At 41.8% G+C, this 26,560-nt stretch overlaps 2 protein-coding genes across 4 annotated transcripts in view; one reads left to right on the top strand and one right to left on the bottom strand.

Annotated features, from left to right (window-relative positions):
* Window positions 1–3,485: 3,485 nt before the first annotated feature.
* LOC110678626 (zinc finger protein 189-like) lies at window positions 3,486–7,341 on the top strand. Of its 3 annotated transcripts, none has more exons than XR_002501788.1 (5): window positions 3,486–3,711; window positions 3,767–4,017; window positions 5,687–6,115; window positions 6,175–6,412; window positions 6,477–7,341. XR_002501788.1 is itself a non-coding variant. In XM_021851738.1 (5 exons), the coding sequence occupies exons 1-5, from the start codon at window positions 3,556–3,558 to the stop codon at window positions 6,483–6,485; spliced, it is 975 nt and encodes a 324-aa protein (XP_021707430.1). In that variant the 5' UTR covers window positions 3,486–3,555; the 3' UTR covers window positions 6,486–7,341. The 3 variants fall into 3 exon arrangements, 2 of the variants coding, with proteins under 2 accessions (XP_021707430.1, XP_021707429.1); XM_021851738.1 differs by having other exon boundaries at window positions 6,175–6,304; XM_021851737.1 differs by lacking the exon at window positions 6,477–7,341 and having other exon boundaries at window positions 6,175–6,455.
* An 11,682-nt stretch (window positions 7,342–19,023) lies between these two features.
* Window positions 19,024–26,560, bottom strand: part of LOC5571247 (zinc finger protein 99) — a 50,852-nt gene continuing 43,315 nt past the window's right edge. Inside the window, exon 2 of the mRNA XM_021851152.1 lies at window positions 19,024–20,849. Coding sequence (XP_021706844.1) covers window positions 19,254–20,849 — 1,596 coding nt within the window. The 3' untranslated portion in view covers window positions 19,024–19,253. The remainder of the gene's footprint in view (window positions 20,850–26,560) is intronic.

The following is a 26,560-nucleotide window of genomic DNA, read 5'->3' as shown; positions in this document are numbered from 1 at the left end:
TGTCGGCTGCTTATCAGAAACAGCGGCAGCTTCCTTCGGTTTTGTACCGGCTGTTGCACTTTGTTTTAAAGGATTTTTTTAACATTTTTTCTACTCGCGTTTTCACAAAATAAACAAACGGAACAAATCACACGCAAATGCGGTTAAAGCATGGAAATTTTGAAGAATATCGTTCACGAACACCAACGCGTAAAACTGTTTGTCAAACTGTAAAGAATAAGTTTTGAATAGTAGAATGCACATGTGTCAGTGTGTTGTGAAAATCGAAACGCATACCATACAATAAATGGTTAAGTTAAACTTTTACCATTTCTAAAGATTTCTAACTTCTGTATTGTTTGACTTTTTCTGCACACTAAACAATAAACTGTCACTGTTTGGTATGAATTACATAAACCATCTTTAACAGTTTACTGCTCTATGCTTCAAATTGTTCAATAGAAAAGGCACTGTTTGAGATATTTTAACCGTATCAGTTAGGATTGAATTACTGTTTTCAACATAAGGCGAATTGTATTTTTCTATGCGGGTAATCAGCACATATTCTCACTCGTCCATTTGGCTTGTTCACTGCTACTATTGGAGCCGCCCATTCCGAATATGGCACCGGATTGATGATTCCGAGTTTCTGAAGACGTTCTAATTCTGCTTCAATCTTGGCTGTCGATGCGTATGGAACAGGTCGTTTCAAACGAAAGATGGGTTTGATGCCAGATTTAACCGTGAGCGATACTTTCTTCTTACATAGCCCGAGTTCATCACTGAAAATGCTTGCAAACTCTTTTTTAAGCTCTTCAATGAATTCTTCCGTCTGAGCTAAACTCTGCAGTTTCACATTATTGCATACAGCATTGATCGGCACATTCCACAGGTTGAACATCTCTATCCACTCGATACCAAATAAAGACAATGCTGGTACTGTTGTTACGAAATATCGTCCTTTTTCAGTTATTCCGTTGAACGAAACATTGCATTCTACTTCTCGACTGAGACCAACATCCTCGCCACTTGCATTAACCGCGTCAATGGATGGTGCTCTTCCGGCTGGTGAACCTAATTGAACGTAGACGTCCTCTGGAATGATGGTAATGTCAGAGGCACAGTCAAGTTGAAGTTTGGTTGATACTCCGTTGATTTGAACTGTGATGTACTTCCGTCTGTCCATTAGCCCGATCTGATTGACGGAGAACACTCCTTGTGCTTGCGCTTGCATTCTGTGGTTGAATCGTTGCTTACCGTTTTCCTTCTGTTTCTTGCCTACCTTCTCAAAACAAGCACAATAACCCTCCTTATGTCTTGTTTTCTGGCACGTTCGACACTCGTGGTTGATGAACGAACAGTATTTTGAGTAGTGCATATCCCCACATCGCCAACATGGTGATCTAGGAACGTCGTTGCATTCTTCACTATTTGTTGATTTCGATGGATTTGAACGATTGATTGCGCAAACTGTTTGCTGCATGTTACCTTGCTTCTCTACCATTGCTGTATCACGCTTGAGATTGATTAGTCGCTGACATTCTTCGGCTAGCTTGTGTACCGTCATCTCTTCACCTGGCTTATTACTTTCGATCCTGGATAATAGCGTAGTGCGTATATCTGCATCGCGATGAGATTTGAGGCCACATAAGGCATTTAAATTGATCCGATGTAACTTCGTTCAGCTTGAACTCCTCACATTTTTGGTTTACAACTCCTGCATATGTGTAAAAATCGTCTCCGGAACTCTTCGATAACTGCAAGCACTGGTATCTGGCGTTGAATAAGGATATCTGGCTTCCAAAAATGATCTTCAGTGTAGAAACCGTCTGTTCAAAGTTTTGATCCTTAGATTTTTTTGGAAGAATATAGCTGATATACTTTTGATGAGCCACCGTGCTAATATTCCGAAGCAAGAGTCTAACTTTCGCTGCATCATCCAAATTCTTCGCGTCTTCAATGAATAAATCCTCGTAATCTCGAGAACCACGCTGCAAATGTTACGCCGTTCTCTGGATCGTACGTGAACTCCGTAATACCGCTGGACCGAGACTCGATAAGAAATTCCTGGTTATGATTCCTCTGCGTTGAAACGACTGCTTGTTGGCTTGATGAACTTGCAGAATACTGGTTTTGCATAAGTTGATCGAGTATCTTTTGTTGGTTTTGTAAAATATCCAATAGCGATTTTTGAAATACTGAATTCATTATGAAAATTCCGTAACCCTCATCGCCAAAAACTGTTATATACGTCTAGATTGGATTAAGGCGAAAACTAGAATATTTTATTTAATCTCCTAGGATACAAGGCTTGCTATGATTAATTGATTATAAATTATGGCTTGCTAACAGCCGGGACCACTAGTTTCTTATAAAAATCGCACTCGAAAGTATTTTTTATTGCCAGGTATTATTCTGAACACAACAGTGTGTTCATAGTGGTTTCTGCGCTCGTGTACTTAAAGATTGCTGGTGGAAAATATAAACAAAGATCAGCTGGTCCCAGCAAATTCAAACGGCAGTATTTTCCACCAGCAAATTTGCGCATGTGTTCTGTCCGCTCGGCGAGAGCTCAATAGGGTCCTAAAGCCCTGTCTCAATTTTAGTGCCAAACGCTTAAGTTTAGGCCAAAAACACATGTTTACTCAATTTTCTAATGTTTTCCGTTGGTTTAAGCCCAAAAAACATTTTTTCAGATTTTGTCAAATGTTTTGGCTTAAACTCAAATATTGGGTGTATTTTGTTTTCCGTGTCCCTTACGAAATGTCAGATAGGAACAACCCCAGTGGTCGAACTAAAACCCCTATGGTGTTTTTGTCGACTAAGCGAACGTCAAACATGATCAAAAGTGTCAAGGTTCATTTATGGACCAAATTTTTAAATTAAAGTTTGAACATGATAAAGCCATTATTTGAGCGGGAAAAATTGCTAAAGTAGTTACAGTAACATGCTTTTTCGTGTTATTAAATAAAAATAAGATTTCATTAAAAGTTTTAGGACCCAATTATGAAGGCGGAATCCGTTCCATTTCCGCTGTCATTGCGTTCTGGCCCTAATTTTCACTCCAGTAAATATTGAAGATTTCACACAAACGAAATTTTGCGTGTACGAACGGCAGTGACAGTGATCTGTTTACCAACAGTTTTGACCACACACGGAGAAAATGAAGTACTCAAAAGTGAGTTCATTCCACTCAATTCCGGGGGTTCGTGCGTTAACCTAATTTTGAGTTGATGGGGTAGAAGTTGTTTTCATTTGCAGCCATGCGAAAAAATACCAACTGGCTAAGTTCTTTCCACTCAACCGCCAGATCAAATAACTCAACTTCCAGTACTATGCCACTTACTCAAATTTGAGGTAACGCACAAAGGTTCGGTTTTTGGGTTGTTTGGCTCTTCGCTCTCTGACAACAATAGAAGGAGCGAATGAAATAGGGAGAGAAAAATAACTCAAAAGTAAGTTAAAAAATACTCAAATATGGGTTTTCCGTTTTCTCCGTGCAGGTTTATTCCAATTTTCAAACCAGCCAAACTTTTAATGGCAAATTGAGTTCGGTTTCATTCAAACTGCAAGAACATGGAAACTAAAGTCTTTGAATTCAGAACTTTTAAGGGCGTAGAAAGAGAAAAATTCGATCATAAATGTCGGCTCTGTTTGAGCACAGAGACTCTCGAGAAAGTCATAAAGGGAGGAGAACTTGCCAAATGCATTTCGGACCTTCTCGCAATACAGGTAAAACTGAAAAATGTAACTTTAGTTGTCCGAAAACCCATTCTCTATTTTTCAGGTAACCGGTACGGACGGCTTTAGTCAGCTTATCTGCGCTACTTGTCGGAATCGGGTGAACGAGTTCCAAAAATTTAAAGAACGCTGCCAGGAAGTGCAAGGAAGACTGATATTTGCGAAGAAAGACGTAATCTGGCCGTGTTACAAATGTCCCAAGGTGTTTAAAGGAAAGAGGCAATTGAAGGATCACTTAAGGTACCACGGACCGAAATGTTTTACTTGTACCGTTTGCGGAAAGGGGTTTGCAAGGAAGTAATTGAATTACTGTTGGTAATCAAATCTCGCGTAACTTTTCAAAACGGCCTATCTAACAATTCACACATTTCGAGTAAATCGAGCTTGAAGGTTGTGAAAATATATTTTTAAACTGTATCAAAATGCAACAATTTTTCCCCACTGTGTTGCTTGTAGAGGGAAGCAGTGTAATAGAGTTCAACGTATGAAATGAAATTTTGTCAATTTATTTGGAAATTACACTGAAATCTATAAAAACATCAGATAGGACGTTTTGACCAAAAATATGTACATTGGATAAATCACATAGGTCGTTCTGTTTCAACAATTGTTACATTGGACATTCATTTCTGTCATTTTGTTTCAGTTATAGTAACATCTGATATTTTGATTTGAGCACACAACAATCATGTTTTATTTTATTTTGTATCCACGTGCGTTGAACTGCTTCAACATTCAAGTTGAACTGCTCATTTTGTTGCGGTGTGATAATCGCAGGCACCAGCTGTGCTTTGTTTTTATTCATTTGAAGAAGAGACGAATGACCTTCGGGTTAAAGTCTCTCACGAACAACAACAATTTGATTCATTGAATGCCACGCCGTCACTTCCCCCCCGTCTATGTGTCCTATGTAACAACAGAAGGAGGGGAAACGTTGAGCTGTATGTAGGACATTTTGCTCTCTCACTGATTCTCCCTCAATTTTCCCCCCGTTTTTATGACGGTTTCGCCCACATGATCATGTGAGAGTTTCCCACAGCATGACGTGGTGGTGGTGACGGCTGTGTTGCAATCAGCACCAGCCGTCGGTTGAAACAAGAAATTGCGGTGGGGAATGATGACGATGACGACACCGTCCATCTTGTTGTAGGAACTCGAGAAAGGAGCCCACGTCTAACAAATACATACAGCTTCTCCTCTCTTCGGTGATTGATCGCTCTGCAAATATGTGTGAGCAAGTCGCGCATGTACGTTGCTCGTGTTGCTGCCGGGAAGCATATTTATATGCTTGATCGACCATGCATCTGAATCAGATTGAAAGAATGACATCATGATGCTGAATCTTGTGCTCAATATCATTCCCCTATATGCACGCAATGCGCTAATAATATGAAAAGAGATTTTGCAGCTGATCCAATCCAGCGAAACGGTAAAACATGGTTTGGCAAAAAGACCAAAATACAGTTTTGTGTAACTCATTCTCTTTTTGTCATTTGAGCGTTTTCAATTTTGCGAGGCAGTGCGACTCTGAAAATATCGACTGAAATGATTGAGAAGCAGTTATTATGGCTTTCTATGCATCTAAGTAGTGTCTCAGACACGCTTCTACAAATCATTCTACCTTTTAAACTCCATTCCAAAGCTTTATTCAGGAATGTCCAATGTAACATTAGAATCGTGTTTATTCATAAATGTTACATAGGACATGTGGTTGGTTCTCTGATCAAAGGTCCAATGTAACAATTGATTAAAAGCGATGCAGTTTTGAACATTGGTCATTTTGTTAAGCTTTGAATAGATTAATTTGTTGTTAATATATCAGAACGAGTGTTCTAGTGTGCTGCTAAATGGTGCAACGCAAATGATTTGCAATGATAATCTCGATTTGTTTACATTTGTTACTTAGGACGTTTTGAAAAGTTACGCGAGAAATGCTTTTTCAGCTATGCTCAGTTCCAATTTTTAGGTCATTGCTAGTTACCCACTCTAGGATTCACGCGGAAGGCTATCCGAGCAGACGGCTTAAATCTAAGTTGAATGTGCAGCAAAATGTGGATGCGCAGCCGGAAGTGAAAATTGAGCCAAAAGAGGAAAATGATTTTTCAAGCGAATCGGAGCAAGAAACAGGACAGCACGATGTTGAAAATGAAGAGGAACTCAGTTTAGATAATTCCAGCGATTTACAGCTGCAGAACATTCCAATCAAGCAGGAAACTGCGGAACATGCATCGATGATTGACGATGTAGGGGCTGAAAGTGATTCTTTTGTTGTAGAGGATATGGTTGAAATACAGCAAGTAAAACTTGAAGTTTGTTCCGATGATGAAGAAGAGAGGCCAACCACTCAAACATCTGCAGAACTGAGTGAAACTTCACCAGCATCACGTTCAAAACGGTGGGCTCAATTCAAACTTTTCTATTTGGATATTACATTGAAATTGTTTTAATTTGCAGAAAAAAGCCGATCGGAGTAGGACCTTTAACGTGCGATTTGTGTCAAAAGGATTTCTGGCTGCAAATTAGACTTGATCAACACATGAAAAGAAAACACGACACCAAAAAACTCTGCACTGCTGGGAACGAGGTCAATATAAGCGATTGATTGGAGATATTGCAATTTTGATGCCAAGAGATTTATAGAAATCTTATAGATCTAACTGCTCATCGAAATATATTAAGAACTATCTTCGATGTATCAGATTGCATTATGCAGTTCATATCGAGGTAACTTTTAAGAACTTTTTTTTTTGTTTCAGAAATTTTAATGCATACACAAAACCTTGGAAAAAGAACAACCAAATTTGTTAATGACTAACTGAATCATATGCATTCGACGAAGCTGCTATATTGAAACGCCGATGCTGTCTACCAAGAGTATTTTGCTATTCCGTTGCAAAGGGTAAAAAGATAACTAGGCACTTCCATGTTTCACTTTGGCATGAGGGTTTTTCTGGAACAAAGTATCTGAATCTTTTAAATAAGAAGCACTTCAATACGACGCATATTGTGGGCAAATATGAGTTCATTAGCTGCGCCAAAAAGCACCAGTGAAAAAGAATCAAAAGTGCCAATAATATGATCCGGCTTTTTATCAAATGCATGAATGGCCTAGTTTTCCTGAATAAAGGAACAGTGCTGAAAAGTGCTACTTTTCTCTTCTGTGTCGAAAAGTAGCACTTTTCAGTATTGTTTTCTGGGAGTCGTCAACTAAATATCAGAATATTTTCATTAATAGAATGGTTTGATCGAAACTTTTCCGGGTTTCTCAATGATTTTATCAACTAGCTTCTGATTCTACATAGGCCAGGAGAAGTGGATGAACTTTTCATTCATTTTTCTGTCAATTCTTATACAAAATGTACTTTTTCTCTGACAGAAATTCACTCTAGGTGAACCACTTCCCCTGGCCTATGTATTGAGACATCCAAATCGGACTCAGGAATGTTTTGAATTCGCACCACCAGCGGACCTAGAGGAGGTTGTGGAGGTGATGGTTCGTGAAGGAGAAGGTAGTTTAGCATGTGAGCAGAGTGGTCAAAAATTGTATGCGGCGTTTTACCTGATTAGTTTAAAAATATAGAATGCAGATCAATATGATATTGATGGAAGAGTGTAAATGAATGACAGTTTCATGGTCTCATTAATGTATCACAGCCAAGCCTGGATGTCCATTGTCCATGTGGATTCTCTTCAAATATGTCGTGTTTCTACAAATAGTCCAACTTCCGGGTGTTTTGGCACGTCACGGACTGCCTGTTCCGGTGGTAAAAGTCCACCTCACAGGTGACCCCTAATTTATGGTGTAATGCGTACCGTGCCTAGGAATAAACGGTTAGGGGGGTCTAAATAAAACCTAACCGCTAACGGAGCCTGTGGGCGCCCTCTGCAGTATTGAGCCCCTCCTGTGCTACCCGGAGCAATGGCTGTGCTTTTACGCCTTTTTCGACTTTCAATAGATACCGATCTGGTTTTTTCACTGCTGGTCTTTTTCGTGCTGAGATTGCAAAAATCTTTATCCTGCCTAGTTTGGGTAGTGGCTACGGTTAGGTTAGCTCAGATCAATTTTCAGCATAAAAGAACAGAAACGATCATTCTTTGCAAAATGGTGCAGCCCAAGTGGCGCTAGTTCAAGAACCCTACTTTCGTAGAGGGAACTTCTATCTAGGTAACCTTGTGGACCCAGTTTTTGCTACTTTCAGCAAACTTGAAATGGCAAACTCGCGCTCCGTGCCCCGCGCATGCGTGCTCGTTAATAAAGCAATCGTTGCTACACTCATTTCTGAGTTCACTACCAGAGATGTATGTGCTGTCACAATCGATGTTTCTGTTGGTGACCTCAACAGGAAATACGTCTATTGTTCGGTATATTTACCACATGATGAATCATCCCCAACGAATAACTTCAAACGAGTTGTCGTACACTACGTGATGCCAATGCTCATCACATCATCTGGGGCAGCTCAGATATCAATTTGAGAGGCTCCAGTCTGATGGAATACTTAAGTAGTACAGATCTTGGATAACTTAACATAGGTAATCGCCCAACCTTCATGGTATCTAATAGAGAAGAAGTGTTAGACATAACGCTCTGCTCGAATAGAATCAGTCACGAGTTGACGAATTGGCATGTATCAGATGAGGAATCATTATCTGATCTTTCTTTGAACATTCAAATGTAACTGCGCAGACTTTGCCTTTTAGGAATCCTCGGTCAACAAACTGGGAACTCTGTATTGAACTGGTTGCGACCAAATTGCATGGATATTCTCCGTCCATTGTAAATCCAAGTGATTTGGATGATGCCGTTGATACTACAACATCCTACATTATGGAAGCTTTTGAAGAAGCATGTCCTCTGCGGTCTGTAAAGACTACAAGAGGGACCCCATGGTGGAATTCCGATCTGACTAGACTCAGGAAACAATGTAGAAGGAGTTGGAATAGACGCCGTTCAGCTGGATCAGAGTCGTTCAAGTCGGCTCGCAAGGCTTACAAGTAGGCTCTTCGTTCTGCTGAACGATCCGGCTGGAAAAACCTTTGTACAAATGAAACATTTTGAGTGAAGTCAGGTCGAAGATGCCATCTTTCTAAAAGGTCATGATCCTGAAGTATCCGCAAAACAAAAGTTTCATGCTCACTAGTGCCGCCTGGTGGCAAAATTTTGAATGAACTAGCTCGAACAATGATAATCCTTAGCTTACTGAACAACTTTGTCGAAGATGCCATTCTTCTAAATGGTCAGGATCCTGAAATATCTGCAGAACAAAAGTAAAAGTTCCATGCCCACTAGTGCCACCTAGCGGTCAAATTCCGAAATAAATGAGGTACCATCAGATAGCGCTCCACCTCCAGAACAACTTTACTGAAGACCCCATGTTTCTAAATTATCTGGATTTTGAGATACACCGATTTAAAATTGCGGTCTACTTATTATTATACGACTTCTATGTACATTTGTTGATATTACCGCATTACAAAGAGCCATACTGTAAACAAAAACTGTTGAGTATTGTTCTTAAGAAGATTCTTGAGGAATACATTTTGGTTTGGTGTCAATAGATATCTTTGTTACAAAATCATAGCATATAAATCACAACTGTTGTACAAAGTACAACAGCGCGACAGCCTGAAGGTTGAATTTAAACCACTGTGATGCTGCCCAGCAGCTGCTTTGGCAGTCAGTCTCGGAAACCAAGACTGACGTGGTGTTACTATCGGACCCATACCGGATACAAGCCAACAACGGGAACTGGGTGGCGGATAGGTTTCAACAGCTAGCAACTATAGGGACGACATGACGATACCCAATCCAAGAAGTAGTCTCTATCTCAAATGACGGTTTTGCTATAGCGAAAATCAACGGCGTGTTCTATTGCAGTTGTTGCGCGCTTCCAAGGTGGTCGATTGAGGAATTTTCCCACATGGTCGATAAATGATGATGAGCCGTCTAGCTAATCGGCAGCCAGTAGTGATAGCTGGCGACTTTAATGCATGGGCAGTGGGGTGGGGTAGCCGCTGCACCAACCAAAGAGGCCAGCTATTGTTGGAATCCCTGGCCGCATTAAATGTAGAGCTGGCGGGCGGAAGGCAGCGCGATGTAACTCGACCCAAGCCCAAGGTTGGAAAACAGCATGCTTCGACGGCGAAGTATTCACCGAAGCCCTGAGGCGCGAACGGAACATTCTGGACCTAAACTGTGAAGAGCTAGTTGCTGTGATATCACCAGCGTGTGATGCTTCCATGCCGAGAAAAGCCCCTCCTAGAGAGAACAGGCCGGTGTACTGGTGGTGCGAATGAATTGCAAATCTTCGAGCAATCTGCCTTCGGGCTAGACGAAGAATGCAACGCGCACGGACAGAAGCATAAAGAGAAGAACGCGGTGCAGCATTCAGAGAGGCGAAGTTAGCTCTCAAAAAGGAAATCAGGAGTCGAAAACGGGCATGCTTTGATAGTCTATGCGAGAGTGCCAATTCGAGTCCATGGGGCGACGCCTACAGAGTGGTAATGGCTAAGACCAAAGGTGCCAAGAGTTGCTGCGATCGATAATCGATGTATGAACTATTCCTGCATCATCCCACCAGCCCATGGCCCCCAGCGCCGTATGTGGCAGATGAAGGAGAAGAAGTGGCGAGAGTGACGAATGAAGAGCTGGCAGAAGTTGTGAAATCATTCGCGTCAAACAAGGCACCGGGACCCAATGGTATCCCGAATGTTGCCTTAAAAGCGGCAGTGAACGCGAATCCGGACATGTTCAGAACCACGATGCAACGCTGCATTGATCAAGGAATCTTCCCGGATGTATGGAGCGACAGAAATTGGTGCTACTACCAAAGGCGGGGAAACCACCAGGTGACCCGTCGGCGTATAGACCTACCTGTCTACTAGATACGACGGGCAAGTGGTGCGGAAGGTGCGGACAGCCTGAGATGGCCATGTGAGAGCTTGAAGGGCTTGCGCAAGATTGATGAAAACACTGAGTGGAATAAGAAAAAAAACTCACCAATCACAGAAAAAGAAGACCGTCTCTGCGAGTCTCGTATCAGGTAAATCCCATACAAACTATGAACGGCTGGCGCTAAAATATAGTTTCTCCAATCGAGCTGAAATTTTGCACAGTTGGTATGGAGCCTAAATGCAATCCAAAAAGTGGACTGGAGCGAGAATCTAAATTTTGTCCCACACTAATGTACACGTTCCCCGAAAAGATAATGGATAGAATGTGTGCGGATGCCGAGTGCTGGAATGCAGTAACTGCGGCTGTCACTCACATTATGTTAGAATTGCAGCGCCTTTGGCGCGTCGACCAAGAGTTGGCTGCAGAGGATTAGCCCTGCCCAGGCTGGGTCCTTGGGACATTGTTTAAGTCGGCTAGGAGAAGCAGTTTGCCTAGGCTACTTCTGCTACATGTGTTGTGCTGTATGCACTGGCTCCTCCACGAAGAAACCGTAAGGTGGTTCCGGGGAGATGAGGGTCTGTGGCCAAGGGTAATGTCGGTGCACTCCATGGGGCAGGACACTAGATCCAGTATTAAAATATTAATATTTATTAATGATATTAATATTGATATTGATAAGATTATCAAGTATGCATAGAGTTTTGCTGTTTGCCTGTTGCCGGAGTTGCCAAGGCAAATTGATTATTTATGTGAAAAAACAAGTTGTGTTTATCGTCAGATCGTCTGAGCAAAATATATGAGAAAGCCGTCCGATGCAACATAGACCACACTGTTTGATGCCATCATCCATCTGCTAGTTTGGCTAGAAGGAGACTGGCACCTTGTACGATGCATCACATTCAGTGAAGCTCCATTGTCATAATTGTCCCACATCTTTCTACGATCTCCGGGCCATTCCGCAACTCGATTCCGATGCAATTTGTCTCCTATGGTATGTCAGATCGGCAAGACATACAATCCACGATCCCTAGCCTCTTGTTCATAACCCACTCCCCCCCCCATATACAATTTTTTTACGGTGCAAATATTTGCGAACCATTCGCGAAAATACCCTAACCATAATAGTAACAGTTGCCATGTCGAATACCAGAGTGACTGTCATTCGCGTGTTTTGTTTTTACTTCCCGGGATAAATTCAACTTTAGCGTTAAAGTGTTAAATTCAAGTGTTAGCGATTAAAAACGGCTTTGGAATTAAAATTTAATTCAACGGCGATTCAAGATAAGTACGTAAGTAGTTCGAAGTTTTTCAGACCTTTTTTTGATAGATGATTATGTTATTTCTCGGCAGGAACAAGGGCGAGGCTGTGATGACGGAGAATGTCGCGAAAAAATGGATGATGCAACAAGGAAAAATCTATCGGCATCTGGGACAGAACTTCCGACGCGCAGCAGTAAATCAAGGTAAGTTTGTGTGCCAGCTTTGGCTGGAGAATCCGTTTTCAACAATGTTTCTTGTTTTTTCAAGGAAGCATGACTTGGAGCAGTGAACCAGCAGGGAGCAGCAGGTACTCACTACAAAGTTTGTTCTTCAGTTCCTGTATTTCTGACCCATGCCAATGTTCATTATCATACCTGAATGTAGTAAATTGTAAACATAAACTGTATGATGTATTCTAAATAAAATAAAATTTAATTAAATAAAATTTGGAATCATTATTATGTAGTTAAACAATTGTACCATCCAAATATATTCGGAACATACCACAAACTGTTCTCAGTGGCAGTTAAACAATATTCAAATCATACGTGATATACTTCAGTTGAAAATTTTGAACCATAGGAATTATGTTTTCACTAATGTAGACCAATCGAAAATGTATGAGAAATATCGCATTTTGGAACGGTAAACATTCTTAACAACCCGTTACTGATATGGTACCATTTCGAAAAACAATAATCACTGTGGTCGAAACTTTATCCCACTACTGTTCAATTATGGTTGACCAAACCATAGTTATTATGGTTCTGAATGGAACATATACCGTTTCTGGTGTGGTTTAGGTGTTGTTCGCATTTATGCGGGCTAGTGGCGATCTGTGGCTATTGGACTCTGGAGCAACTTCCCATGTGACGAACGATGTGCGTTTCCTGAACAGTTTGGATGTCTCACGAAAAACCGGAATTAGTTTGGCGGATGGAAAGAAAGTCGAAGGATGCGGTGTTGGTATTGGCGTGTTCCGAGGTATGAATGATCAAGGTACAGCAGTCAAGGTCAAACTTTCCGAAGTCTACCATGTACCCACGCTGGCCGGAAGTCTGCTGAGTGTTAGCAAGATAACGGAAGAAGGTTATGATGTTGTATTCAACAAAACGATGTGCAAGATTGTGAAGGATGACGAGATTGGAGAACGACGAGGCAGTTTGTACCACCTGAAGGCAGGACCAGAGAGAATTTTGGTGACTGTGGCTGACCATTCCCAGCAGTGTATTCATTTGTGGCATCGCCGGTTAGGACACCGGAACTCTGATGCAATTATGCGAATAGTGCGTGAAGTAATGGGAACTGGTATGGCGGTGCAGAGATGCGGAGTTCAATCCATCTGTGGTACGTGCTGCGAGGGGAAACAGAGCCGAGCCTCATTTCCAAAGGAGTCAGAGAGCAGAACAGTGGCAGTTGGTGATCTTATTCATATGGACCTGTGCGGACCGTTTGAGGAGCGTACACCAAGTGGAAATCGATTTTGCCTGGTGATCATCGACGACTATTCTCGCTATACCGAAGTTTACCTGATGCGATGCAAATCGGAAGCAATCCTCAAGATCCAACAGTACGTTAACTTGATGGCAAACCAATTCGGAATAAAAACCAGAATAATGCGATCGGATGGCGGAGGAGAATTTATCAACGGAAAATTGCAACAGTTCTGTCATGATAATGGAATCCGAGTGCAACAGTCAGCTCCCTACAGCCCACAGCAGAATGGAGTAGCGGAAAGAAAAAATCGTTATCTGGTTGAAATGATGAGATGTATGCTAGCAGAATCGAAGCTTGAGAAGAAATTTTGGGGAGAGGCCATAGCAACGGCAAACTATATTCAAAACCGTTTGCCGACATCATCGTCAAGCAAAACTCCTTACGAGCTTTACCATGGAAAGAAGCCGTCGTATACCCACTTCCGGATCTTCGGATCAACAGCTTACGTGCACATTCCAAAGCAGAAACGCAGGAAGCTCGACAAGAAGGCAGAAAAGTTGACATTTGTTGGTTACGCCGAAGGATGTAAAGCATACCGCTTCCTGAGTCGAGTGGATTGTTCAATAACTATCAGTAGAGATGCAAAATTCGATGAAACATTCAATGAGGAACCTGAAGTGATAGAGCATGTCGATGATGACGTAGTAGTGATTTTGAAGAATGATAATCCTATACCTGACATTGTAGAAGTAGAACCTGAGCAAACTAAGCCAATCGTTAATGATGATGAAGCCGAGCATCCTGAGGAGCTTCAAGATGATGACCCTGAGGGTGAACCCAACTGTGATGCTACCACGCCCAGACGATCATCGAGGCCGAATAAAGGTGTTCCCCCGAAATGGTACGAGCGGATATTTGCAGCTACAGAATGTCAGGACGAGCCAACGAATTTTGCTGCAGCAATGTCAAGTGACCATAAGGAGGAATGGAAGCTGGCCACGGAGGAAGAAATTGAATCCATCGAAGATAACAAAACGTGGAAGTTAGTTGATTTGCCAGCTGGAAGAAAAGCAATTGATGCCAAATGGGTCTACAAAATAAAACGAGATGCTAACGGAGAAATTTCAAGATTCAAGGCAAGACTGGTAGCCAAAGGATACAGTCAACAATACGGTGTTGATTACGACGAAATATTTGCTCCTGTAGTACGTCAAGCAACATTTAGAACACTACCAGCTGTTGCTGCTAAGTGTTGGAGTATGCAATGATTGTGCCTCGTATGCAAAGTGGCAGCACTGGATGTGTGTAGCTGTATGAGTGAGGCTGCGACGCATGCGCCGGTAGGGCAGGCGGCGAGCGCGCCAAATAGAAGGAAGAAAGGGAGAATGGAAAGTTTGCCATTCATCCGTAATGTGATGTTCAATCCGTACAGACGTGTGTTTATTAAAGTTCTCTTGCGTACAGTAATTGATAAGTTGTGTTTCTTTCCTACCGAAATCCTGGTTCCGCGTTCCGCTTCGGTGACCCTGTTCTGCGTTGTGGTGTGTCCACCTCTGCCCAAAAGGTTATAGGCCCAGTAGTGCCGAAGGGAAGGTTCCGGATTGCATAGGAAAAAGGTTCCGAGAGAGCGAAAGTGATCACGCCGTGTGTGAGTGTGTGTGCGTTGTTTCTCCGCGGTGGTGATTTTTCGAGGACAAAATGGCGGATGTGAACAAGTTTGCGTTTGCTAGACTGAACAATCAGAACTGGCAAATATGGAAGTTCCGGATGGAGATGCTCCTGACCAGGGAGGAGCTATGGTATGTGGTCGGTGATGCGAGGCCGGCTGTAGTGACCGATCAGTGGACGAAGGACGACCGGAAAGCTCGTGCCACTATCGGATTGTGTATTGACGATAATCAGTTCGGTTTGGTGAAGGAAGCAAACAGTGCAAAAGCGTTTTGGGACCAGTTGCGTGGTTACCACGAGAAGAACACGGTAACGTCGCGTGTGTCTTTGTTGAAAAGATTGTGCTCGTTAAATCTCGCAGAAGAAGGTGACCTTGAGAGTCATCTGGTGGTGTTGGAAGATTTGTTCGACCGTTTGACGAATGCAGGCCAACGGCTAGAGGAGTCGCTGCGGATTGGAATGATCTTGCGTAGCTTGCCTGATTCGTATGGGGGTTTGGTGAAGGCGTTGGAGAGTCGTGCCGATATGGACATCACGATGCAGCTTGTGAAGTCGAAGCTGATCGATGAGTTCGAGCGTCGGAGAGAGCGTGCCGGCGAATTGCAATGTGAGACGAAAGCGATGAAAAGTGTGATAATGCAAAACGAAGTGCAAAGCGTGGGTGGACTCGGCAATAGAACACCAGTGAGAAGATGCTACTTTTGCGACAAGCCCGGTCATTTGCGTCGCAACTGTCGATCATTTTTGCTAGCGAAGCAGGAGCTAGAAAGTGAGTGCGAAGATAAGAAGAAGCCGGACGACAGAGTGCGTGTGCGGCAAAACGCGAGACAAGCGAAGGACGAAAATTGTGGTGCCAGAAGTGTGTGTTTTATGGCTGGAGTGGATCAGCGAAAGTGCTGGTACATTGACAGTGGAGCGAGTCGGCACATGACGGGCGACAGGAACTTTTTCAAGTCACTGAAGGAAGAAAAAGGCCCGAGTGTAGTGTTAGCGAATGGTAAAGTGGTTACCGCCGCTGGTTGTGGCGATGGTATTGTGCATGGCGTGGACGGAAACGGAAGCGAAGTGGAGATAAAGCTTACCGATGTGTTGTACGTTCCGTCGTTGGCGAGTGGACTTGTGTCAGTGGACAGGTTGACGAAGAAAAAGTTCACAGTGAAGTTTATGAAGGATAGTTGTGACATTTGCGATACATTCGGGAAGAAAGTTGTGATCGGAGAAAAGTCAGGATCGTTGTATCGGCTGAAGCTAGCGAATGTTCAGAAGAAAGTGGAGGGCCAGCGGCCGATAATTGGCGAGAAGAAGACAACGAAGGGAAGAAGTTCACCAGTCAGTGTGGTGAGCTGGTATTCGGAGAAGAAGCCGAATAGAGCCGAAGAACGTGAAGAAGAAGAATACTTCGATGCGGACACTTCAAGCGAAGAAGTGGAGCCGCTGCAAGTGGCGGAGTCCAACAGTGGAAGCTCAGATTCGGATGCTGATGACTGGAGGGAAGTTCGGCAATCCAGGAGGAGTAACCGTAGAGTCTGACCCGGACGATTGATTGATTACTTTGCTTGAAGCAGGAGGAGATCAACCCGGCAAGGAAGGCAGACAGGATGCGGACGAGTACGAGGACAACATTGAGGAGGAGTGTTGGAGTATGCAATGATTGTGCCTCGTATGCAAAGTGGCAGCACTGGATGTGTGTAGCTGTATGAGTGAGGCTGCGACGCATGCGCCGGTAGGGCAGGCGGCGAGCGCGCCAAATAGAAGGAAGAAAGGGAGAATGGAAAGTTTGCCATTCATCCGTAATGTGATGTTCAATCCGTACAGACGTGTGTTTATTCAAGTTCTCTTGCGTACAGTAATTGATAAGTTGTGTTTCTTTCCTACCGAAATCCTGGTTCCGCGTTCCGCTTCGGTGACCCTGTTCTGCGTTGTGGTGTGTCCACCTCTGCCCAACACTAAGAAAGGTATGCCTGTACGTCAATACGATATCAAGACTGCGTTTTTACACGGCACTCTTGAGGAGGAGATTTATATGCAGCAACGTCCTGGATTTGCGGTCAAAGAAAGTGAACAAAAAGTGTATCGACTGTACAAAAGCCTCTATGGATTAAAGCAAGCAGCCAAAGCATGGAACCAGCGAACTCAATGCAGAACTGAAACGGCAAGGATTTAGACGCTGTGAATCTGATCCTTGTTTGTATGTGAAGCTGGAAAATGGAAAGCACAGCTACGTTCTGGTCTATGTCAACGACATTTTGGTTGCAAGCGAGGACAACAATCTGTTCACAAAGACTGAGAAAGCATTACGAAGAAGTTTTTCGCTAACCTCGTTAGGAGAAGTCCACTGGTATCTAGGAATGGAAGTTAAGCGAAATGAAAAGGGAGATTTCTTTCTGAGTCAAGAACGATATATTGAGCAAGTCGCGAAGTCAACTGGTCTGGCAGAAACTAAACCATCAAGAATACCTTTGGATCCAGGATACCACAAGCACGAAGCGAGTGAGCGTCTCCCTGATAACAAGGACTATCAAAAGCTGATGGGTCAATTGCTGTACGTATCCGTGAATACCAGACCAGATATTTCTGCTGCAGTATCCATTTTAAACAGAAAGACAAGTTGTCCAACGAAACGTGATTGGGTTGAGCTGAAACGAGTAGCCCGATACCTCATGACGACCAAGAACTTATGCCTGCGGCTAAGTAACACGGAAGCGAACGAAGGACTTCTGGGATTCTGCGATGCTGATTGGGCTGAGTGTCGAGATGATAGAAAATCCAACAGCGGATTCCTGATGAAGTACAACGGAGTGACGATTACCCAAGTAACCACTAGCCCGCTAATTCGCCTTTTTGGGCTTATAGGGCTGTTATACGGCTAATATAGGGCATGTCCGCTCTATAGTGGCCCTATATTAGCACGGAGGGCGAATTAAAGTGCTATTTGGTTACTTGGGTAGCTGGGCATGTCGTAAGCAAACGTGCGTATCGCTGTCAACGGCTGAAGCAGAGTTTGTAGCACTATCTGAATCAGTTCAAGAGATGATGTGGTTGAAGCGATTACTCTGTGATCTTGATGAACAACCCACCGTACCCACCATTTACGAAGATAACCAAAGCGCCCTTAAGATGCTGGACAGTGAGAAATTCAGCAACCGGACTAAACATATTGATACAAGATTTCATTTTGCACGAGATATGAAGACGAAGCGAGAAGTTGATTTTGTCTATTGCTGTTCCGAAGATATGGTCGCAGATTTACTCACGAAGCCTCTAGGAGCAGTTCGTTTGGGAAAACTGAGGACGATGTCTGGAATCGAGATCATGTGTTGAGGAGGAGTGTTGATGATGAAAGCAACACAGTGATCATAGTAGCCAAGATCCTTACACTGTTAGTTGACGTTGTGAAATTTGTTAGACAATTAGTAGGGTTGTGCACAAAGACGATTTATCGGTATCGGCAATATCCAAATGATTAAATATCGGTATCGGCGATATATCGGATTTGACATTATCGGTATCGAACCGATACCCGATAATTTTTAATAAAGGGATTTTCAAGCAATATCGACTATTCTGGCTTAATTTGACACAAACTGATGTATTATGAAGTAAAATATTTAAATTTTGTAATTATGGTATGTTACGTTTAACGGATATCTAAAATTCCGTTAAACTAGTTTCAACAAAATCATTGAGTGTTGTCCTAATTATCGGACGGACGATACTTTTATCGATATCGGAAAATATCGGATATCGCATCGATAAAATCGAGCCGATAATATCGATATTATCGATAATATCGATATTTGCACAGCCCTAACAATTAGTTCATTCCCGAAATACACCTTAATCAGTATATGCGTGTTTTACTGTCCTCACTATTCATCAACCAATAGTCGTTGGTGCGGCATCCCCACACACCCTGAGTTACTTTCTCAGGGGTCTGTTTGCAGATTTCCACCTCGTAAAAAAGAGGTGCCGAAATGTGATTCTAAACTCGATTTATTTAAAGAACAAGTAGGATTTTTCACAAATCAAATTCAAATGCTATGTAACATTCAGAGATTTATTATTTACTCTTTCGTCAGATTATTAAAATACATGATTCTTATGAATTAACATTCGAGTAGCTTACATGAGTAGTAGAGGAAATTTAAATCCTTAGTGCTTTTCTTTACGTTTTAAAATATGTTTTACATTATTTTATTCTCGAAAAAATGACTGTTATCTCCTAAAAGCTAGTTTTGTACAGCAAAATTCAATGGCACTCCTTCCTCCCTCCCTAATCGCCCAACACTTCATCATTATCACGCGACGAGCTTCTAGACGATCCCGAATTACCCGACGACGTCTTCGACATCTGATGACCGCGCAGCAAACTCTTTTCGCCGAAGCACGTCTTGTTCTTCATGTGGATCAGATAGTTCTGCCGGTAGCGGAATCCCTTCTGGCACCACTCGCAGTTGTAGTCCGTCTCCGACCGGTGCGTCTTGAGATGCGACTTGAGGTGATCGGAACGTTTGAACAGTTTCTTACACTTGCGGCACTGGTACGGTCGATCGCCGGGAAGCTTCGGCATCGGTGGCGCTCGCTTGCGGATTGTTCCCGTTTTGGTTATGAATTGGCGTTCGTCCTCGTCTTCAGGGTCATCATCGCTGCCGTAGAAAATGTGAGGAATGTCGGACAAGCGGGGCTGTTTCAGCTCCGCTACGATTTCGTTGGAAGCGTCTTCTTCATTGAACTGACCGCCGATAAATTCTTCCGGGGAAATTTCCTCGCCCATGTCTTCGTCGTCATCCGACAGAGCAATCACATCGTCATCATGTTCCGCTTTTATGGGTAGATCATTGCCAGTTGAACCATTCTGAGTGGCATCGTCATCTTCATCGGGATGGCTCGTCAACGCGGCCAGTTGTTGCTGCGCTCTCTGTTGTTCGGTGATTCCTCGCATGATTTCCGAACGATCGATTTCAATCTGCAGATGGGAAGTTCGATGGCGCCGAAGATGTTGGCTACGCTTGAAGCACTTCTTGCAAACTTCGCACTGATGCGGTCGTTCCATGCTGGGCTCGTAGTGATCGATTCGTGGCGGGGGAGAGGGCGGGACCGGTTCCATCACCTTCTGTACCGGTTCTCGGGAAAATATGAATCGCCGCCCGGCAGTCATTTCCCAATTGCTGGGCAATTTCACGCTGTCGATTACGGCAGCGTGAGCTTGAGCCACGTGGCGGCGGCAATGCGGTCGACGTATGAATCGCTTCCGACAAACTTTGCACTGATGGGGACGCTCGCCACCCACGACGTGCAGCAGAGAGTTGAGCTTGGCCCCGAATTCTTTGGACCACTTGGGAACTCGGATGCCGCTGCGGCGGTTCAACTGTTGGATCATATTGTCGTGTTCCACTTCGTCCTCGTGTTCGTCATCGTAGAATTGATCTTCGGCGTCCATCATATCCTCGGGGGAAACTTCCTCGCCGAACAGGAAGCTTCCGTTGTCATCTTCAGTCTGCGGAGGAAGATTGGTCATTTGCTGGAAGAACTGCTGCTGTTGCTGTTGCTGGATTTTTTGCTGCTGTTGTTGTTGCTGAAGTTTTTGCTGTTGTTGGATTTTTTGCTGTTGTTGCGCTTGCTGATGGTGTTGCTGCTGTTGATGATGCTGTTGAATCCGTTGCTGCTGTTGGTGCTGGTGTTGGTAAAGTTGCGACTGTTGTTTTATAATCTCTTCTGCCTTGGCTTCCTCCGGGCAAAAAATGGCGGGATAGTGGGCCTTGAGGTATTCGTCCGTTCCGACACATTGCTCCCGGAAGGTTTGCCAGTCTTCGAGCCGGGCGTTGCAGTATTCGCAGATGATGGTCGGCGCACCTTGGTAGTGTTCGATCTAGAAGGAAAAAGATAATAAAATAAATGGTAAATGTTTGCGAAACTGATTGCAATAATAATATTTAACTAGGCTTCTAATTTCCATGTCAGTCACAAAAATAATCCCAAAGAATCCCCTGAAAAGAAGCTGAGGCGAAAAACCAAAGCCAGAAACCAAGTCAAGAAGCTAGAGCACGAATCCAAATCTAAAGCAAAAAGCTAGAAGCAAGAGCTCCAGCTAAACCACAAAGCCAAAGCTAAAAGTTAATGCTAAAACGGCTAAAACTAAAACTTAAGCCAGAAGCAAAAGTTAGCAGCTGAAGCTAAAAGCTAGTGTTATATATAAACCTTTTCTGAAGAAAATATGAATTTAATGATACTGCCAATGAGCAATGCTTATGCTTATTAAGCATAGATGACTGTACAACTCGTAGTTGCTACTCCGTGATTGACTAGAACAATCGCAGTTTATCTATGCAACTGCGATAAACGAGGCCTAAACTCTAATTGGGATTAGCTAACCATTCTCAATGTGCACAATTCGAGAGCTTAGAATATAAGGCAGCATTCTTATACAGTCAACTCTCCCTTACTCGATATTGAAGGGACCATCGAATTAGGGAGGTATCGAGTTACAGAACACAAAACCAGTGCAACTGCGATCCAAGGGACCATCGAGTTAGCCATGAAAACTAACTTTTACTTTGGTCCTCTAACTCGATATCGAGATACGGAATATCGAGTAAGGGAGAGTAAACTGTATTAAGAAACGCTAAAAAATTAAATTTTTCGTCCCCCACGCTTTTGACGTTAACTGCGTCTTACGGCAATATACTGGGTGTCAATTGAAAATCTAAAATGTTGCGACCGTCACGAAATTATGTAAGATTTTAAATACTAATAACTCAGCCATTTATCGGTAGATTTTCACTATTTTCCCACCAATCGGTCGGAAATTTATACAACATTTTACTCAAATGGAGAAAACTTTTGATTTTTGACGATAGACTGTCGAAAATTGGGAAAATGTCGACCCCTTACGCAACCAAACTCGTTCATATTGTCTTCCACGATAAAAGCAGACCATTTTCTGCTACTTCACGCATTCTTCTTTTGACGTTAACTACCCAAGAAACAATTTTGGCCTTAAGAAAAGTTTCTCAGAGCTGTTTTATTAAACTATCATATCGCTTTATCATTGACTTAGTGAAAATAAAACTATTATTCAAGCCTTATTCGCCCAGGAATGGAGAATCTATTCAACAATTACCATTTTATTAACGTAATATAGTACATGTTTATTCGATGATATTACCACGGCTGTTCAACAGTAGTAGCATCATAAATAGCTACTACAATGTTTATTCAATATTTAAACCACCAGATATCCATTGAGCATAAAGAGATGCTTGTTAAACATTTATTCAACATGATTGCATGACGTGTTATTTCTGAATTGTCGAAGAAAAGTTGTTGATGCTATTATCACTTATGATCATGAGTACACAAAATAGAAGGCCTTGTTCAACATTCGCTCAACGGAAAAACGTGCTGAACACAGTTTGTTTTAGTGCTTTGTTCGACTTGAATGGGTATCATATTTATTTATAGAATTGGTTGTATAAACGTAGCAAACGAGGTTTCTTAGATGTTTCTTCAATATTAATTTGTGACGAAAATATAAAAAAATTGTATCTATTTGTACACTTTTTTACATATTGGAATCTGTGTATCTATAATTTGATGCATAATTATTCAATTTCAATTGTTTAACCATTTTTGTAATGCCGGGACTCGAACTCAGGACCTTCCGATTTACAGGCGCATGCTTCTCGACTGCTCCAAATAAGGTAACAAACATCTGCAGGTTCAAAGCAGTATTTAAAGATACAATAAGATAATCGAACAAGTTATCGTACATATGTTGTTTAAACATCGTCTAAGTCTTTTGCTTGCCTTCGGTGTATGTAAACACCATTGTTGAACATTGTTTGTGAAAAGGTCTCAAAAGCAAGACTTATCGAAACTATCAGCTTTATTATAGTTTCATAATAGACGAATAATCTCGATATGGAAACATGTGGTTGAATTAATACTGTACAAAGGCTATTATTTTGAATAACGGTGGCAATAGGTAATAAAGACTTCTACAATTTCTTCTACAATTTAGTTATTACTCGTTATATAACCCTGCTAGAAACACGCTGAACAAGTATTTCTGGATATTCGATGGATAACTGGTGGTTTAAAGTTGAACAAACTTTTTAGAGTCTACTTATAATGTTACTACTGTTGAACAGCCGAGGTAAGATCATTGAATAATCATGCACTATATAACGTTAATAAAATGGTTATTATTGAATAGATTCTCCATTTCTGGGCGAATAACGCTTGAATAATAATTTCATTTTAATTAAGACAATTATTAAACAACTAATAAATCAGCTTTGAGAAACCTTTATCAAGGCAAAAACTGTTTGTTAGGAAGTTGTGTATGTTTAAGACTTTCAGATATCGCGCAATGACTTGTAGTTGGTTAAAACATTGAGTTCAAAGCATTTTCAAGCAAACATGTTTAAATTCACTTTAGTTCTGCACGATTGTTGAAAATTGATGAAACAAATGTTGTTAAAGCTTGTTAACTTTATGTCACGTACACGCAGAAGAATTTCTGTATGTTAAGATTACAATCCTGTCAATTACTTTTACTTACGCACAAATAGTTGTTTCGAAATAAAATTAACTTACGCCAACACTAAATTAACGTCAAATCAAATACACACACTTCTTTGATTGAGCTATCCACTTGTACTTATAACAATTATAATTTTGATAATTATCACTATTCGGAAACATTCACCTCCCTAGACTTCAAGTCATGCTCACAAATCTACTAACTTCTAACTTGCAAGGAATAGTGTAGGTGCTAAGATGACCACCTTTCACGCAGGAGATCACATATCAAGTTTGTCGACTCGCCCTTTGTTTTCATTTTTGCAATGTTTTTTTAGATCGATAAAGCAGCACCGAATCTTTTCAGATATGTTGATAAAGCAGAACAAAATGCTGTGTAAACATTGCAAAATATTGTAAACTCAATAAAATTCACTTTGAGTCAACTAAAATATAGTTAAATTTTGACGTTTGACGTTTGTAAATTCAATCAAAAATATAGTTGTCAACAACTATATGGTATAGTTATGTTTAACAATATACTGTCAATTCAACTATATTTTTAGTTATCTCCAAATTAACCTTAAAATATAGTTAAATTGACCGGAAAAATGATTACGAACACTATATTTTGTTCTCCGTGTATGGAACAACAGAATCTGAATCCGTAGAAACAGCTCGTCTTCTACTATTAAAGAGATACTATTAGACAAGCAAACTAAGTTATCAACCAACGTTGTACCAACTTTGGTTCAACGAGCTTTTAAAATAACATGAAAGTGAGGAACAAAAGCGCTGTTCAGAATTTATGCAACATTTGATCATCACTTTATACAGCATATAATTTTGTTTAACAGCCACAGCTGTTGTTAAGCACTAGTCCAGCAGACATGTTTATTAACCGCCCAAAATTGTTTCTTGGGTACGTCTTACGGCAATATACTGGGTGTCAATAGAAAATCTAAAATGTTGCGACCGTCACGAAATTATGTTAGAGTTTGAACTAAAGGAAGGCTGCAACTATGAAAATCGACTAAAATTACTTGCCGTTGTTAACGTCATGCGGTCGTGTCTTGTACACAACCCCCTCTGATTTTTAATTGCTGGGCGGATACGGGTTATAGGTTGTCAGCGCAACACTCGCAAATAGCTATAACTTGTTTGTTTACTGTAAGATCATTTTCGATGTTAAAGGTTTCGACACTAAGGGCCAAACCCCTTCAGCTGATTCAACTGGTTTGACAGTTGGCGATCGATAAGAAGAAAAGAAGAAAACATTGTATGACAGTTTGTAAAGCATAAAACGCAGAGCAAATACACGAAGGGCTGTCTTATTAGCTCAACTACCAAACTAGTTACTTGTTGTTTATTTATAAATAAGTAGAAAGATACAGTGACGGCGAGGATAAAACTTTATCAGTGAGTGCGTGAAAAGAAGTAGCTGGGATCTGCATTATAGGAGCAAGAGGTTGCTAGCCGGAGCGTCATCAACGGAGTTGGAAAAGCCAGCCGGTAGCTACTGTGGTGTTGTTGGGCGTGAGCGTTTCCACAAATCGGGCTCGCTAGCATACAAATCGAGGTGAGTGAAGGTCATTAGGACTGTTAAGAAATTATATTGAAAAACGAAAGATTGAGCTAGTTGGAAAGAAGCCATCTCAGTAGCCATTGTTTTTTCTACTTTTGCTGATTGTGCTTTGTGCTATTGTAATATAATTTATAGAAACAGCCGGTCGGGAACGACGCCGTTTAATTAGCCGGTCGAAAGCGACGCCATTGAATCAGCCGGTCGGAAGCGACGCCGTTTAATCAGCCAGTGTTTTGCGCTATGGACCTATGCACGTGTTCACTAATTTGACGTTCGAGCGGTGCCGAATTCACTGGTTTCCATGGTCACATAAATAACACGGCACCGCTAAAACGTCAAATCTCGATTACTTTTTCAAATCGACGTAAGTAACTTTCATATGGTTTTGAGAAAATTAATTCAGAAGAATCACAACCTGTCTTTTAAAACTGTTTTAAAATTAATCAACTTTTTAATTTTTTTTCGCCGTGTACATCGCTTAAATTTTGCATACATTAAGCTCGCGTTCAAAAACTAGGGAGTTCCTGTTATTTCCCACAAAAAAATATTACATAATGATAAGCCGATTTATTCAGTTACTTTCGACGTTTTTCTACCAGTGTAAAATCGGCTCAAGTAGTGTTTTGTTTTGTTTCGTGGTTAAGTCACTTTGTCTCTCCATACAGCGGGGCGGCGAAAGTAGTAGTTAGGTTGCGAAAGTTGAGAATCTTACTTTCGTCGTTTTGTAAATCCGGAAATTAAACGTTTTAAAAGTGAAAAATCGAGTTGGTTCAGAGCGCAACGTGTAGAATTTCGTCTGCGAAACACGTAGAATCGATAACGTAAGTTTGTATACTTTTTTGACTTGAGTCTGTTAGAATAAGTTTTCGAGAAATAATGAACTCGTGCATAGGTCTATGGACCGATGCACGAGTTCACTAATTAGACGTTTGAGCGGTTCCAAATTCACTGGTTACCATGGCCACTTAAATAACACGGCACCGCTAAAACGTCAAATAGTGAACTCGTGCATTGGTCCATAGCAGCAACACATTTCCTGGAGGATTCGGAAGACCAATGTACGTAGGCTTACGGCATATTTAGTGAATGAGTCTGGAGAATTTGGTCACTCGCTGAACGTACAGAGCTGAAGCAAATCTCGATCTGCTATACCGGTTTCGCTGGAGTGGATCAGAAACAAGCGAGGTCCAGGCGGTGGGAACGAACCAGGACTCCAAGGATTGAGTGATAATCAACAAGGTAGGACACCATTTTCTTCAGTTCTTTCGGTGGCAGTTTGTTTTGTGTATTTTGCTGATATCTTTTTGCAACAGACATGGCGCTGATTGGAACGGTAGACCCCTATGTTCCCAATACGTCCTTTTCTAATTACGTGGAGCATTTTGAGTATTTTTTTTTCGGTGAACACCATTGCAGATGATAAGAAGAAGGATTTATTTATGAATTTATGTGACATGACAGTATTTAACGAA

Source organism: Aedes aegypti, chromosome 3 (genome assembly GCF_002204515.2).
Source record: "Aedes aegypti strain LVP_AGWG chromosome 3, AaegL5.0 Primary Assembly, whole genome shotgun sequence".
Taxonomy (NCBI): domain Eukaryota; kingdom Metazoa; phylum Arthropoda; class Insecta; order Diptera; family Culicidae; genus Aedes; species Aedes aegypti.
The sequence above is the reverse complement of the archived record's forward strand: the minus strand, read 5'-3'. Positions and strand labels throughout refer to the sequence as shown.

Bases quoted from the DNA above. Each gene is read 5' to 3' on its own strand.
- LOC110678626 (XM_021851737.1), top strand. From the start codon at position 3,556: ATGGAAACTAAAGTCTTTGAATTCAGAACTTTTAAGGGCGTAGAAAGA. The intron at 3,712-3,766 runs GTAAAACTGAAA...TCTATTTTTCAG, and splicing joins CGGACCTTCTCGCAATACAG to GTAACCGGTACGGACGGCTT. The intron at 6,116-6,174 runs GTGGGCTCAATT...TTTAATTTGCAG, and splicing joins CCAGCATCACGTTCAAAACG to AAAAAAGCCGATCGGAGTAG.